Below are 16721 nucleotides of genomic sequence, written 5' to 3'. Positions count from 1 at the left end.
CCGCGACCCATTGTGCCTGATGAGTGTTCAGGTCTGTAGGTTCCCATACATTCAGGAGGCACCTCCGTGCCTATGGGTGAAGACAGACCGGGAGCACTACATTGATTGTGTAGTGTACTTTGTGCCAGAAGGGACTGATGTGTTCACACTCCCACATGACGTGCATGAACGTTCCTATGTGGCCGCATCGTCTCTTGCACTCCCCTCCGTCAGCCCTCCCCGTTTGTATTAGAAGGGGTCCTGTGATACATACCCTGTGGAGGATTTTGAGCTGTACTAGTCTAAGGCGCACTGGAATGGCGACCACTCTAGGGGAGGATACAGCTTCCTGCCAGTCCTCGTCATCCATTTCGATAGCATGCCTTATCCATTCCTCCCGTAATAATTGAAGGGGATCCCCATGTTATTTATCAATTTCTTGTATATTAAGGAAATCGTTTTTTCGAGTAAGTGGCCGTCTAATATTCTGTTCTCCAATGGTGAAGATTCTGGAGGAGTAGAACCCCTTGGTAGAAGGGACCGAAGTGAGTGTAGAACCTGTGCACACCGAAAATGTTCAGTGTCGGCCAACTCATATTGTGTTTGCAGTGTGGTGAAGGACTTAGACTCTCCCTCCCCCCAATGTCTTTGATCTGTAAAATCCCGATGAATTCCCACTTGTCGAACCCCTTTGACCTCCATAGGTTACCCAGTTTCTCATAGTCCCACAGTGGAGTCGCTAATGTCAGTTTATGTCCCCATCCAAGACATTTAGTGGCATCATGCCATACTTGGACTGAGTGCTTAGTGGGGCCTGTTAATGTGTATCGCCTAGGTCTTGAGTATAGAGCTGTTACAGTTCCCTCCAGGAAGGAGCCACCTATCCATGTTATAGCCAGGGTCGTCGGGGCACCCACAGGTGCCATGATTGATGGCTGCTAAATGCGCCGCCCAATAGTATTTTTTGATGTTGGGGAGGCTAATGCCCCCATCGTACCAGTTTAATGTCAGCTTATTCAGGGCGATGCGTGGTCGTCCATCCCATAGCAAGCCTCTCTGGAGGCCCTCGACTCCTCTAAAGTATGTCATTGGAACAGGGTGCAGGGAGTTCTGCAGGGGGTAGAGGAAACGAGGCAAAGACATCATTTTAAACAGGGCCGCTCTACCCAAGAGAGAGAGGGGAAGTGACTTCCAGCTGGTTATGTCCCTTTTGAGCTTGTGCAAAGGTGGGAGGAGGTTGCGGGCATATCAGAGTGAGGGGTCAAGGGAGCTAATATCCCTAAGTACTTAAAACCCACTGCGTTAACTTGTATTGGACAGTCTCTCGGCAGGATGGATGGGTCCCCTTTGAGGACGTACAAGAGGGACTTGCTCCAGTTGACAATGAATCCAGAAAATCTACTGAATACTGCCAGGATATCTAGTACAGCCACCAAGGATTTCCTAGGGTAGGCGAGGTAAAGCAATCTGTCGCCCGCATAAAGTGAGATGCGGTCTTCCCAATCTGGGGACCATCGCATTCCTCGCATCATTGGATCTCTCCGGATCCAAGCTGCTAATGGTTCTAAGGCTAGGGCAAAAAGGAGAGGTGAAAGTGGGCACCCCTGATGGCTCCCACGGCTGAGCATGAACGTGGCTGACTGTTTGTTATTGACTACCTCTTGCACCAAGGGCTCGTAGTACAAGAGGCGTACCCATTGGATATATTTTGGCCCAAATCCCATCTTTGCCAATACTGCACAGAGATAAAGCCATTCAATAGTATTGAATGCCATGGTCGCGTCCAAGGATACGATCATAGCTGGCTCTTGGATGGTGGTTGCTCTACCCAGCGATCCATGGACTCTGCGCAAATTCAAGGCTGTATTTCTATGGGGCATAAAGCCGGATTGGTCTGGGTGAACTAGGCCCCCAATTATTTTGGCCAGGCGATTGGCCAAGAGCTTGGCCAGAATTTTGGGCTCGGCATTCAGGAGGGAAATCGGCCAGTACGAGGCACAGTCAGTCTTAGTTTTACCTTCTTTATGTATAGTGACTATGGTGGCAATCCTCTGTTTCTTGGGTAGTGTCCCACCCTCCCTGCATTCCTCAAACATAGATTTTAAATATGGTGCCAGTTTATCAGGTTGAAGCTTGTACAACTTGATGGGGATTCCATTGGGACCAAGGGCTTTCCCAGAGTTTAAAGATCGGATTGCTTGCGCTATCTCATCTGTTGGCAAGGTACTTTCCATAAAATTACTTTCTTCAAAGAGAGTTTGGGGAGCCTAATGTCATGTAGTAATTCAAGAGAGTCCTCTTCAGTGTGAGGGTCTACAGCTGTATAAACAGTACTGAAATGACTGGCGAATTTATCTACTATTTCCTGCAGACCAGTGAGGGGAATGTCTCCATCATCTCTGAGCTCAGGAACCAGTCTGCTCACCCACTCTTTTTTATCATGCCACGCTATGAGTTTCCCTCCTTTATCTCCAAGGTCATATATTCTGCCCAGTCTTTCCTTACCCAGAGTTTTAGCTCTATCAGTCACAAGTTTCTTATATTCGTGCTGTTGTAGGCTCAGTAAGTGGAGCTTCTCTGGCGTAATTCCAGTTTCTAGGTCGCTTTCTAATCGGTAGATCTCGGCCTCGATGTCCGAGACTTCTTTTTGTTTATCTTTCTTCATTCCAGAGATCAAAGACAAAGCCTGACCCCGGATTACAGTTTTAAAAGCTTCCCATAACATCTGGGGTGAGGACATGGACCCTTCATTTTCTAAGAAGTAGTTATCCATGGCTTTGATGAGGTCTTTACAGATTTTCGGATCCCGGAGGTACCATGGATTAATTGGGGAGAGTCTTCCTACTCTAATCTGGTTGAGGACTATGTGGATCCATACCGGCGAGTGGTCGGAGATGCCCCTGGCTAAGTGCTTGATTTCATGGATGTGGGTAACTTGTGAGGCGGGGACTAGGTAGTAATCTATATGGGAAAGGCTATGGTGCACCCCGGAGTGAAAGGTGTGCTGTACCCTATCTGGGTGATATGTTCTCTACCCATCTGCTAACCCCATGGCATCAGGAAAATCAGGCAGCCAGCGGGAAGATGGCCCCACATCCCACGGGGATGTCGGTCCAGTGTGCCCGAGACCACCAAGTTGAAATTGCCCCCGAGGACTAACAGGCCTTCTGGTATGGAGAGTAGAATAGCGCCTAGAACTTTAAAGGTGGTGCTTTGCAAACCTGGTGGAACGTAAACGGTCATGAGTGTTATAGACCGCCCCTCCCATGTGCCCGTCACCCCTATGTATCTGCCCCGATCGTTCGTCCATGTGGAACTTACAGCAAGGGGGAGTGAGTTTTTCATCATGATACCAACACCCCGCGAGCTGGAGGTAAACTCTGCATGTGCTACCATTTTATATCCCCATCTGTGCATCGCTGTACACAAATTTCCGACCAGGTGTGTTTCCTGAAGCATGACAATATCAGGGGTCTGCCGTTTAATATATTGGAGAACCACGCTGCGTTTGATCTTGTCTCCAAGCCCGTTAACATTCCAGCTCAATATTTTAAAATTTTTGTCCCCCTGTGCACTAATTGGATAATGCGTAAGTCTCAGCGTCCTCTGCGATACAATCAAAACAAATTGCTGATGTTAAAACCATAACAACAAACTAACATAAACCCCCAACCCAACAACCCCCCCCCACCCTGCTGCCCGGCACTCTGGGCATAGAACTGCCAATTTGAAAACCTGCAGAGTGCCTTATTGGTGAACTAAAAGTAGAAAGTGTAGGGACACAGCATACCGTTTTCCTGTCCTCCCCCTCCCAGACTGTAACCATGAAGTCACCAAAGAGAGTCACGCACCACAGTTCTGGGTGTCAACCACTGGGGGGAGCCCCCCCCGGAGATCGGCCACAGCGTGGCCAGTTACCTGTCTCAGTATATCCCAGGAGTCAGTCCATTCAGCGGAGTAACAACGTCGATTCCAACCTCATCAGCCGTGGGGCTGAGAGGTTGTCTCATCACCATCACTGCGGTTACGTGGGGCGTGATCCGTCCGGCGCTCAACCCAGTCAGCCGCTTCCTCCGGTTGTTCGAAGAACCAGGTTCGTCCCTCTGCCTCAACACAAAGACACGCCGGGAACAGCATGGAGTACTTCAAGCCTCTCTCCCTGAGTTTCTTTTTCACCATAATTAATGTCCGTCTCTGCCTCTGCACTCTTTGCGTGAAGTCCAGGAAGAAGGAGATGTCCGCTTTGTCGTAACGGAGAGCAGCCCCCAGTCTGGCATTCTGAAGGATCACATCCCTATCCCGGAAATTCAGTACTCTCGCTAGTATCGGGTGCAGGGGGCCCCTGACTTTGGACAACCCCCCGGGACCCTATGCGCCCTTTCGATGACAAAGAATTTACTGAGGTCCTTGGGCTGTAAGTGATTTAGGATAAGGTCTTCCACAAAGAGATCAGGGGTCTGCCCCTTGGCTTTTTCCGGCACCCCTAAAATACGTAGGTTATTGCGCCGTAGGCGCCCCTCATAATCGTTCAACTTGAGCTCGGTGAATTTACAGAAGGTCTGTATGTCTTGGATCTCCCCCTGGAGCTGGGCGACATCTCCCACCAAGCTAGCTGCGGTGATTTCCACCTGTTTGACTATTCATTAAGTTTGGTGAGGCCCGCTCGAATCAGGATTACATCAATAGCAATGGTATCCATTTTGTGCTCCAAGGAGGTCTGCGTCCATTACATCCTTTAGCGACAACTCCTGATCTTCTCCTCCCTGTTCACTGGTGGAGTTGCCCCTGGATTGGCAGCCCTATAGCAGGTCTTTGGGGAGGGCATAGCGGTCCAGTTTATTGGATTGGACTGTTTTGGGCCCTTTCGCGCCTGTGGATTTGCCCTTTTCCATTACTGCTCCGTTGTATCTTCAGGACCTCCCAGATTGGCATGCTTCTTTTCATGGCTTCAGCAGCAACCCACGCGGCACGGTGTTGTGTCCCAATCTCAGGTCATCGGTCACCAGGCGAACCCGAGGCAAGGGAGCAAGAAGGAATGATGGTGCAGCCACCCGTTGCACAAGCGCTCAACCTCCCTCATGGTAGACAAACCTGGTGCACGGATCCGGTCACACCTAACTCGGTGTGAGATGGACACACCACAGTGTAGCACACGATCGTGGCTTTCAGATGCAGGCGAGTCGCCGCCCGGCTGCCTAGGAGACCCCCAGCCCCACACAAAGGGTCCAAAATGCAATGCACTATTCGCGGCCTCTACCGCTCACTGCTTTACTACTACGTCCCTGGGAAGGTGGGGGAGGGGCGGGCTCCGCATTTTCAGCCTCTCGCTCTCGATGAATTGAGGCAGTTCGAAGAGGAAGGGAAATGGGGGGCATGGGGGCGAGTCCCGCGCCTCCAGCCACAACACTGGGGGCCCCCCGCCACCTCACCGCATCTCTCGGCGTGCACAGCCAGCCGGAGTACCGTAGCAACAGGTTGCGGCCTCCGCTCCTCCCCTCTGACTCGGTAGTCGCTGGCGGATCTTGCTGGGGCCTCCAGTGTAGTCACAAATCTCCCGGTGAGCTCCGCTATGCTTTGGGTGCCTAATGTGGGTACCTGCACCGGACGCGCTAGTCACCAGAGTCTATGGAGGACTTGGAGCTCACACGTAGCACTGGCCGAACCTCCTTGTCCCCACAGCGGCTGTGGGTGGAAACTTAGCCCCGGCTTCGGCACATCTGCAGGCCCTCGGCGAGCGGGACCCGCAACTTTGGATACAGGCAATCCTCGATGTCAGGAGTTGGTGGAAATTGCCTGGTTCACTTTCTGGTGTGTTTCCCTACCGCGGAGAACTGGATTATTGCGTCCAATGGATGTGGGGAAGACAGTTGTTACAGAGCTAGTAGATTAGGCGGCCATCTCGCTCCGGTGCTTAGCCATGCCCCCGACGATATTCTCTTATTTCTGATAGACCCCCATAGTTTCCCACCCCCAAGTACTCACAGGGCTTAGCAGATTCCATGGCATCCCAGGGAAAAGTCAATATCCCCAAATCTGTAATCTTGAGTATCTCCACCCCCATATAGTAGTACAACAAGTACAAGCAGTCACTTCTCTGAGTTGGGCCAACACGCACATAGAATACTTGGGCTTGGCTCTGCCCCTCCACTCTAGCTAGACCTAAGTACATAAACCTTAAACGGCTGAAACAAGGTATTAGTTGGGAACTCAATAGTTGGAAACATAAATCATTCTAACTCCTTGGTACGATTGCGGCATATAAAATGGAAATACCACTAAAAATATTATACCTCTTTCAGATCCTCATGATGGGACGAAAGCACTCTATGTCTTCCAGGTCACAAGTGCCATGCTGAAGGTTTGAGTCAAAGGGGGGGTCAGGCTGGGTCTTACTACATGGCCCTTCCCTTTTACGCCCCTTTGGGGTAATCGTACACTCAAACCCAGACTGACCAGGGCCCAATGCCATAAATGGCTGGAGAGAAGGTGTAAAACATTGAGGGACATACATTTGGAAGGCTCCATCAGAACGTTTGAACACATAAAGGAGGAGTACCATATTCCTGAGACAGAACAGTATCGCTATCTCCAGCTACGCCACTGGCTCCTCCACCCCTGGATTAAGCTTGGAGGGTCAAGGGCCCTTACCCCATTTGAAAAGTATCTCCTACATTGTACTGATGACAACCACGCCATATCCGCCATATATAACATTCTGAATACTTCATGCAGCCCCATCAAACATACTTTTCAGAGGGAGTTGGAGAGGGAACATGGCATTACCTTGGACCACAATCATTGGGGGAGATCTTGATTCAGTCAAACAACTACACATCACACTTGGGAGAAGAGAAACTACACTCAAGATACTGTACCGCTGGCACTATACCCCAGCATGCATAGACAAAATGCAGAACATGGGGCACATCTTTTTGCTGGAGGAGGGTGCATGAAAAAGGGAACCCTTACTCAAATTCTATGTAACTGCCCCAAACTCTAACCCCTTTGGACCACAATACAATCTACAATCAAGCAAATCACTGGGTCGGACCTGGCCAGAGGTGCTGAGGTGGCCCTGCTGAGATGCCCCATACCAGATGTTTACCCACAATATGGCATGCTAGGTAAAATGATCTCCCACCTCATACTTGCGGAGAAACAAACTATTATAAGCCTCTGTGGACAACAAACTCTACCATCGGAACATAAATTGATTGATCGCTTGTGGTGGATTCTCGGCATGGAGAAACTGTAGAATCTAGCACAGGGGAGGAAAGGGCTTTCACCAAACACTGGTCTCGCCTTTTAGACTACTTTAGAAGAGACTTTAGAGAGCTAACATGCCCAAGGTGGCTGCGAGCTCTACAACTCTCACTTCACTCAAAGCTAGAGGATTACTACACTACCATTCGTGAACATTACGGACAGCTATGAGACCCAAATGGGGCTGCCTGTGGAACTCAAGAACACTATAACTTGGTCACTGCAATATCTGGATTAACTGAGGGAGCCAGGTGGGATGTGGGGGGAGAAAGGATGGCTAGAAAGGGGAGGGGTGTGTCAGGGGTAGATAGAACGTTGTTCATCGCAAAGCTTGTCATATCTGCATACGATGTACACAGGATAATTGACTGCGGTAATGAAATATGAATGAAAACGCACTCAAACCGAAGTATAAACGAAGGACAAATGTCTGTAGTATTATAGAACTACAAATCAGTTTCAGCTGAGGATGCGATAAATACATGATGGAATGGGGCAAGGGTGGAATTCAGAAATGGTGAGAGAGTTGAGGAGAAAAAAAACAAGAAAGAGGAACGTGTAAGTATAGAGGTGTGAATTGAGGTGTATGGAGACAAAGGGGTTGAAAAAGTTATGGGGTAATGGCAGAAAAGGTTGAAGAGGTGGGAATATGGTATATTAAAGAAGGGGGTGTCAGGACAAGAGTGGCCAGCAGGTGCAGTGAAAGAGGCCCTCGACTGTGTGGGGCACTCTGCACCCAGTTAGGACTGTCTTTTATTGGCAAATTTAAGGAGTGAGAGTCCATTCTCTTTGCTTGCACAAGGGCCCATGACACCTTTGCTGCACCACTGGTCATAATGGAGATGGGGATATGAAGGAGAGAAGTCAGAAAGTCAGATGGTGGGAGGATGAAAGGTGGGAGAGTGAGGATAGGGGGAGCAGAGAGGAGGAATATTTGCACAAGAGTGAAGATCAGATGCAGGTATGAAAGAAAGAATGCCAGGGAACAATGTGGAAAAACTGTAGGTAGAAAGGAACTCAGGTAGAATAATAACTTACTGGACAGACCATATCTTGTAGAAGGGCACTGATCTTTTGTAATACACCACTGATGAATCCTACTCTGCAGCACAAAGTCCAACCTTTAATTCAGACCATTTATGAAGTCTGCAGCTCAAACAAGGAACTTGAAGCCTTCCAACTCTTTCCTATTTCAAAAGGGTTGACAGGATGATTTCACAGAGCCCACGCATGTAACAGAATCAGGGCCGCGCCACTGGCTCAGAGCCAGCAGCTCAAATATAAAATGGTATTTTAACATTGTTTTATTTTTCAGCTGCTGGCTCTGAGCCAGCGCTGTAGGGAGGGGCAGGGCCAGGGCTTGGGCCATGGGATGAGTGGTTGGTGCACATATAAGTGCACATGTGTGTTTGGCTGGCCGTCTTAGACCGCCCAAATACACATGTGCACTTAGGTTTCTCCAACCAGGCTGCATTGCACAGCTGTGTTTAAGAAAAAGCACAGACCCACTTTCCTGAACGAGTCAAATGAGCTCACTCAGGCCAATCCCTGCGCTGCTCTCATAGAATGAGAGCAGTGCGAGGGTTACACAGGGAGTCAGAAATGCTGTCCCATGGGGTGCTGGGACCAGGAAGACCACGGTGTGACACAGGAGGCGGACGGCAGCTTCAGCCAGGTAGGTCTCTTTTTTTATTATTATTATTAAATCTCCCTCCCCGTGTTTCCCCCGGACGCCCTCCAGCCGCCTCACCACTGTTTGTTTGTGGTGGCCGCCACTGAACAGCATGAACTTTTGTCAGGATTTGATTGTTCCTTGTATTATGATTAAAAAAAAATTGCTGGAGACTGCCCAACGCCAGAGTGGGTCAATCAGTAACGGAAGTATGTGGCATTCTTGGATAGGCGCTGATTTATGAAATCATCTATTTCACAGATACCAGTGCCAAGATCTCATGTGATCTATATCACTGCTGTCTAATGTACACCTGTTAGCTGTGCTGGGTCCAGCTGGAGCATTTCCTTAGATTTAGAACTATATTTAGCCGCTTCCTCATAAGCTGTAAAGAATGTCTAAGATGGCAGAAGGCCTAAATATTTTATTCTATGGACAGTTCACTTTATTTTTCAGCTTTATGGCCTTTAATCCGAAGTTAGTGAAAACAGAACTACAAAGTGGGTAACATTTTTCAATTATTTTGATAATTCGGATTTTAGTCAGTGACAAACCCCAGATATCCAGAGTAAGGAAAATAAAAGGATGAGTATTACATGATTTCTTCTTTCAGACACAACTTGTTATTGCCAATGGACAGCTATATATTTGAAAAACCATATTAACAAAAAGAACTTACATCTCTCACTACCAGTGGAAGCTTGGAATCTATATCTGACTTGAGCACACAGTCTCCCTGGCTCACCCGAGACAGCCGTTGGTGGTTGAGAATGTTTGGCTCACACACGCTCCTCTGGGTGCATGGTGATGGGGATCGAGATCTAGAAGATTCTGCAGCCTTCTCAAAATGTTTCTCCTTGGTTTTGGTGGTGCAACTGTTATCAAGTGAAGAATTTCTTTTTCCTATTGATGTAGACCTTATGGGAAGCTCTTTATTTTCTCCCTGCAATAAAAAATTCAGTTCGGAAAAACATTACTAGACAAGAAGAGCTGTCCAACCAAAAGGGAAAGTTATATAGGCATGTGTTAGATATATATATATATATATATATATATATATATATATATATATATATATATCCCAAAGGAACACTCTCAGGTCTGCAACATTTCCATCACTTTAAATCTGGCAAACGTGTTTCGGCGTCAGTGCCTTTCTCAATGTCAAATGATTAATGAACATCCATGTACATTTAACACTGCTTAAGAATGTGCAAGAAAAACACACCGGATGGTGGACTACCCTTCCTGCACCTCTATACCAGTTTGCTGTTTTGTAAATTTCCCACGCTACAAACCCAGACACCAACCACCCTATGGTGCCACTGTTATCCAGATCATAGAGCAATGCTTAAATGGTGTGCGCAGGGATATACAAAATGTCCAGGAATTTGCTCTGAGAATATCCAACGTTTCTTTATTGTTCAAATATAAATGGTTCACAGGAAAACAGGGAATTTCAGCCAACGCGTTTCGTTCTCGTGGAGAACTTCATCAGGGCTTCTCAGGGGAATACCCTTCTTGAAGGAGAGAACATGTAAGCTCTCATAGATTGCAAGGACACAATAATGTTGTACAATGGACCTGGCGAAACCTGAAAAACAGCAGTATTCCAACTGTAATTGTACTCCTGGACTTATGTGAGGTGATCAAAAAACAGTATCTTCCATCAACAAGGTTATGACCACTCTATATTCAATGGGATAATTGGATAACTGCCACTGTCCACGTTGCTTTAAAAAGTGAGATCAACAACCGCTCTGTATAACGGAAAGTGGCAGATCCCAACATCAACCCGTATGAAGACACCTTTCTGTTATAGGGCATCCAAATGAGGAATCCTTGTTCAAATTAAATTAATCTGCTAGCAACTCTCGCGTAACAACAATTATTTCAGACGACTCCAGGTATTATCGCGGAAGCTAATAGGGAACTACCCCAATGGCCACGACCAGGCCTGCTAATACATCTCACGTAAAAACAATATTTTCGAGACGACTCCAGGTATTACCTCTGCAGCTTTGAAAGGGAACTAACCCAATAGCCACGATCAGGCCTGACAACACCCAGGACAGCGTTCGAATTGTCGAACATCCATGTACATTTCACACTGCTTAAGAATGTGTCCTGGGAGGGTTCCCACAGGTGGGTGATGTGTGGACACATGTTTTAAGGAAGCTATAATACAGCTGCCTGAACCACAACAGGAGATGGTATGATTCTGACTGGCGCCGAACAGGCGAAGATTATTCAGTCTGAGGACTAGGGGGTTATTGAGCCTACCACTCCGGGAATTTTCTACGTCTTTAATTACAGCCATTGCGGCATGGGCAAAGAACGACGTTCCATCTCGGATACAGCATGTGAGGTTATGTGCAGGGAAGAGTAGGATGAAATACGTCTTCCCTGACACAGTGGAGCGAAGCCCCCCGAATGGGTGAGGGACAACTCATACAGAGGTTTACGAGCCAAATCATATGGAGCACTGCATAGGTCATAATAATGTACTGTCCACCTGGGCACCATTGGGACATCATTTAACATAGCAACCATTGAATGCAATACAAATCATTTAAAGATGGCGGCTGCAATACAGCACTGAGGAGATTGGAACAAATAGTCCTTTCCTTATGTCCACACATCACCCACCTGTGGGGACGCTCCCAGGGCATATTCTTAATCAGTGTTAAACGTACATGGATGTTCATTAATCATTTAATATTGATAAAGGCAGTTACGCCGAAACGCGTTTGGCAGATTAAAAGAGATGGAATTGTTGCAGACCTGAGAGTGCTCGTCTCTTCCCTTGGGGCGTTTTTTGATGTAGTGTGAATTTCACCTTCACAGGCGGTGCACCCGCCCAGAGTGCGGCAGCTTTGGTGAAAAAACATGTAAGGATTTTTTTTTGCCCAGGTGATGGTGTAAATTACCAAATAGCTAAATTTGAACTTTCAATGGGTAAATCAGGGCACAGGAATATATCAAGTTGGCATGATGTAATTTCCTTTTTAAATGACAATATTGCTAATTTATTTTTATGGATATTGTTCATGGGTAGACATGACGTAGATGTTTACTCCATACAAATACTTGTCGCTAGTGAAAACATTCCAAGAAGCCAACAGTAACGGTTAACCTTTTAGCGTACACAATGATTGTCTTTAATAGCTCCATTGCAAATTAATGGAGTTTTACATACTCTATGTATTTAGACTGTTTAGTTTCAAACCTATCTGACTCTTTTAGAGGAATGTGATGTGACACAAATGTATGTCTCTTATTCAGACAATCTTTAATATCTGCAACTCAAAACTGTACCTGAACCTATGGGCGTCATTACGATGACGGTGGGAACGCTACCGACAACCCGTTGGTGGCGGCCCCACCACCACCGTAATACTGATTACTGCCCGCCACATTAGGATGGCGGGCGGATGGTTGGCGGGCGGAAAGACCAACCGCCACGCATGGGCCCCTGGGGGGCACCTATGGTGCCACCCAATATATCCCTACACCATGTGCCATGCACCGAATGTTGCCTGCCACATGGTGCAGGGATATGCACGGGGTGCATATTTTGTACTGCGGCGTGTGCTGCAGCACCGCAGGACCCGCAGCAATACAAAAAAACACTTTGCGACCGCCTTGAAGGCTGTCTCATCATGATTCAGGGTGCAGGCTGCCAACAGCTTGTCGGACGGTCCAGTTTCCACGTTTGACCGCCATTCTAATCAGGGCCCTTTGTCACGGCCAGGTTGATTTGAGAGAAGTTGACCGAATTTTTCAGGTTCCACAAAGACAAGTTTATTTTTGTTTATTCCTGCCATGTCTACTCTCCCCTGTTGATTAATCAAAAATTTCAGAAGCAGACTTATCGTCATGGCAGGGATTGCACCAACAGAGGACACGTGATATGTTTGATGAGACCACGTTCTCTTCTGCTGTTAAAGGAAGCACATGGTGGCAGAAGTATGTAAAGACGGTCCCAAAACATGATTACATATTGTTCAAAATGATTTGGACCAGTGTTTACGTTTGCAATGGGCTTATGCACTAAACGTTCGCATTTCAAAATCTCCAGTTACAGGGGGCAGCAGAATGACCTGCCTAAAGAATATTAATTAGGCAAGTCACTATTTGGACCCCCTGTGATTGGCTGCTAAAACAAGGTTGATGACCTGAAAGGCAGAGCAAAGCACTATAACTATGCTTGCATTCCCAAATGAGAAACGATTTTAGCAGTCTGTGTTTTTTAAAGGAACTGCCACTCCTTAAAAAAAAGTTCCAGTTTGATTATATATTAGGGGAGCAACAAGTGATCACTTTGACTGCTGCCTAATCGCCCCCCTAGGAATGGAATGTGGTTGTAAATCCCCTCAACCATACCATTCTGAATCACAGTTCGCACCCCTTCCTAATTGCGAATCGGAATGGGTCAATATTTTTGACTCGCTAAATGAGTTTAATAAGGAGCACAAAAGAATTTTGCGGTTGCAAACTCTGGGCTAGATGTGAGAAGCATTTTCACTTTCGCAAACAGCCCGATTAGCAGAACTGGGCCGTATGTGACAGGAAAAATGCTTTTTGGTATGTACAAACCCAAATTGGAATTCGTTAACTTGTTATTGAATCTCAATTTGGGTTTTATGATTTGATATTAGTAAGGGGCATGTTGAGGGCACCCCTTCCCTAATATGGAATCGGAATAGTATTTTCAAATGTTTGCGAACTAAATGAGGTTGCAAAACTTTCGCAATTTACCTCCAATTGAAAGTCGATTGTAACCTATTTGCAAATCATAAGGGGTTCCCAAGGCACCCTTTCCCCTTTGAGCAGAGTTGAAAAAATATTTTTTAAGAGCAGGCAGTGGTCCCACGTACCCCTGCCTACTCTTAAGACATAAAACTTCCAAGTTTCATTCTCTTCTTTTTAAATGAATGCTTTTTTTTCTTTTAAGATAAATGGACCGCGTTTTTTTAAAAAAAATTGCTTTATTTAAAAGCAATCACAGACATGTCTGATGACCCCAACAGGCCACATTCCCTGTGATGGCTGTGATTCCTAACAGGTCGCAAACCTACCTCATTAATATTTATGAGGTAGTCTATTTGCCACCCACTAGGAATCCCTAATGAAACTCAAAATAGTTTCACAGATTAGAAATCGCTATTTAGGACCTTTGTACATCGAGCCCTCTGTGATTTATTGAATCTTAGGGTTTGCCACTGCACGTTTGTACACCTGACCCATAATTCTTGGTCTTCATAAACACCCCCAGTTGACCCAGTTCTTTATACTTGTGTTAGACTTAACTTTTGTTTTACAACAGAATGTAAATCAAGGGCCTCCCAAGACTATATTCTATCCCCCTTTACTGGGAAATACATTCACGTGGTGTCATTTTTTTCCAAGCAGCCCTTTGAAAATGTGAATGTTGACGCGTCATCAGTGGTGGGAGTAACCTGCAGTCTGGAGAGTTGGAAGAACTCGGGACTGCAGAGTGTCGTATGGCAACACTGTAGGCACTAACTGGCTTATCAACAGTAGCTTCGAAAAATAAAGAGAACTTACACGCCACGCCTCTATATCTGACTTCACCATATTGGATTCCTGACTCAACTGCTCCAGCCGCTGCTGGATGCCGCTGCAGCGCTCGCACATGCCCGGCCGTGTGCACGGGGAGGGTGATCGGCGCCCAGAAAGTGCTGTAGCCTTCTCGAAAGGTTTATCTTTTGTGCTTTCTGTCCTACTGTTTGCCGGCGAAGAACTTTTTTTTCTTATTGATACTGGTGTGGGTCCTGTTAAATGCTCGTTATTTTCTTCCTGAAATAAAAATGCAGTTCAAGACAACAGTATTAGAAGAGTTTTTAAAGGGTTGCCATTATGTATTTCCAGAGTATGGCTCCAGCATTGACCACTAGGTGTAGCTCATGAGCAACATGTTCCTACTGCACCCTAAAATGTTGCCTCCCTATTCCATTTTTTGTTACTACTCACCCAGAGCTTCCTGCTTTGCCTGATGGACTGCTGGGCTCTGCCCCATCAGGCTCGCAGCAGGAAGATGGTACCCTAATTCCTTAATGAACCAAGCGACTGGACTCCCATTTGTGCATATGAGCATCTGTGGTCCTGCACTGGCCCTCAGCAGGCAACAGGGAAAGATGTTTGCGCTACACTCCTGTCCTCAATGGAGCCCACTGATCTCTTTCCGCTGAGGTCACCTGCCTTGCTTGATGCAAGATGGGGCCAGACCATGGCCTCAACTGCCTGATTTTCACATTCAGGAGTGAGTGGCTGTCTCTGTACTTGAGTGAGCAGAAGTAGATGCCATCCAGGGTCCATAGTACGTAGTAGAAGAACTAGACTAGTCAAAGCGGAGGCCATCACTTATACCGGCAGCTGCTGGCTTTAACACCACCATTTGCAACATCAGCAAACCGAGGTCGGTTTGTTGTGAATGAGCCAGACTCAAACAGTCAACATACCTCAGATCTGCTGCAGCATAGACATAGTGTATTAGCCAGCAGACAGCTGGGCTGTACGACTCCCCAGCATATACTTAAAGTTTCTTATTTCTTATTCGCAAAACGTAAGTTTGTACTGATAAATGAACCAACTCCACTTAAAAATACACTATCGTGATGTAATTTATGTTTGAGAAAAGCTTGCACTAGGCACAGGTTGTAGGTGTTCCAGGGACAGATGCTTAAGTAGGTGTGACACACACACAATCTTTGATGTTTGTGGGTGCTAACAAACATTTGAAAGGCACACTTACACCTTCAATGTGGTTAGAAATGTACTATTGTAAAAAAATAAAAAATCCCATCCAGGGTGGGAATGTGAAGGGAACACCTTAAATTTATGAGGGTGTCTCTGTCGGGAGAAATGTCTTGTGAAGAAAGGTAAAACAAACAATGTTTAGCTAATGCAAATGTGCCGCACTTCTAAACATGTGCAGAGGTACACTCGATACATCTAAACATGCCAAAATGCATTTGATTGGGAAAAACCTTGGAATACACAAAGAATTCCAGTCCTACTACTTGCAATCAAATATTGTTGCAGATTCCTTGGAGGAGCACTGGAACGCTCTGAGACTTCCACATAGTGGATTTGTTTCTACTGTATATCTGTTTCGACCTACAGAAGTCGCATTTCTGATCACGTTTTGTAAACCAGAACCCTAATGGTGCAGCTAATGTGCTAAACTGGGTCAATCAGCAATGGATGCAATTGCAGCACTTAATGGAAACCTCTGAAGAGAAGATGGCTACTTGTTTCAGGCATTTTACAATCAGTGAAAAGGTAATAATTGAGGTTGGCATTTTTTATATTGAGAAATGTGTTGACTAAGGTTAAATCGGCCAATATATAAAATTGCAAAGTGCGAAAAGTGGGGCACTATGGAATCTTGGCCAGTATGCTAACTGAGAAGTCATCAGACATTGTAAAATATTGGAAATTAAATAATTTGGTTAATGTTTTCCCATATCAATAAGATTTCAAGTGGAACCGTGATTAGCACATTTAGGGTGTCTCTGGTTCATTTAAGAGTGAGAAGCCCTTGAAAATAGTTTTCCACAATTTGCCATTATCTTTCCTAGTACGATCTGGAAGAACTACAACCCCTTCGGTAAAGTTATTTTTTAAATATTACAAAGTTTGCAACAATGTTATTAACGAATTTTGCCTAATAATGTCACATTTGGCATTACATTTTAAAAATATTTCTTGAGGAGGACCTCTCTGTAATCCATAAAGTGGACTTTAAAACCTATTGAAAACTGACCAATGTTTTTGGCCT

At 46.1% G+C, this 16721-nt stretch overlaps 1 protein-coding gene across 5 annotated transcripts in view; it reads right to left on the bottom strand.

The window, feature by feature from the left end:
* SPATA6L (spermatogenesis associated 6 like) overlaps window positions 1-16721 on the bottom strand; it is a 497016-nt gene that overhangs the window by 143583 nt on the left and 336712 nt on the right. For 2 of the 5 annotated variants that reach the window (XM_085632931.1, XM_085632932.1), the window contains exons 7-8: window positions 14486-14737; window positions 9594-9857 (exon numbers count right to left, since the gene is read on the bottom strand). The exons of 2 other annotated variants lie outside the window; for them this stretch is intronic. In XM_085632931.1, the coding sequence (XP_085489057.1) occupies window positions 9594-9857; window positions 14486-14737 (516 nt within the window). The remainder of the gene's footprint in view (window positions 1-9593; window positions 9858-14485; window positions 14738-16721) is intronic. One more of the 5 variants, XM_085632935.1, reaches the window with a different exon arrangement.

This window comes from Triturus cristatus, chromosome 2_1, assembly GCF_964204655.1.
Source record: "Triturus cristatus chromosome 2_1, aTriCri1.1, whole genome shotgun sequence".
In the NCBI taxonomy this organism is placed as follows: Eukaryota; Metazoa; Chordata; class Amphibia; order Caudata; family Salamandridae; genus Triturus; species Triturus cristatus.
This window is presented reverse-complemented; position numbering and strand designations above follow the sequence as displayed.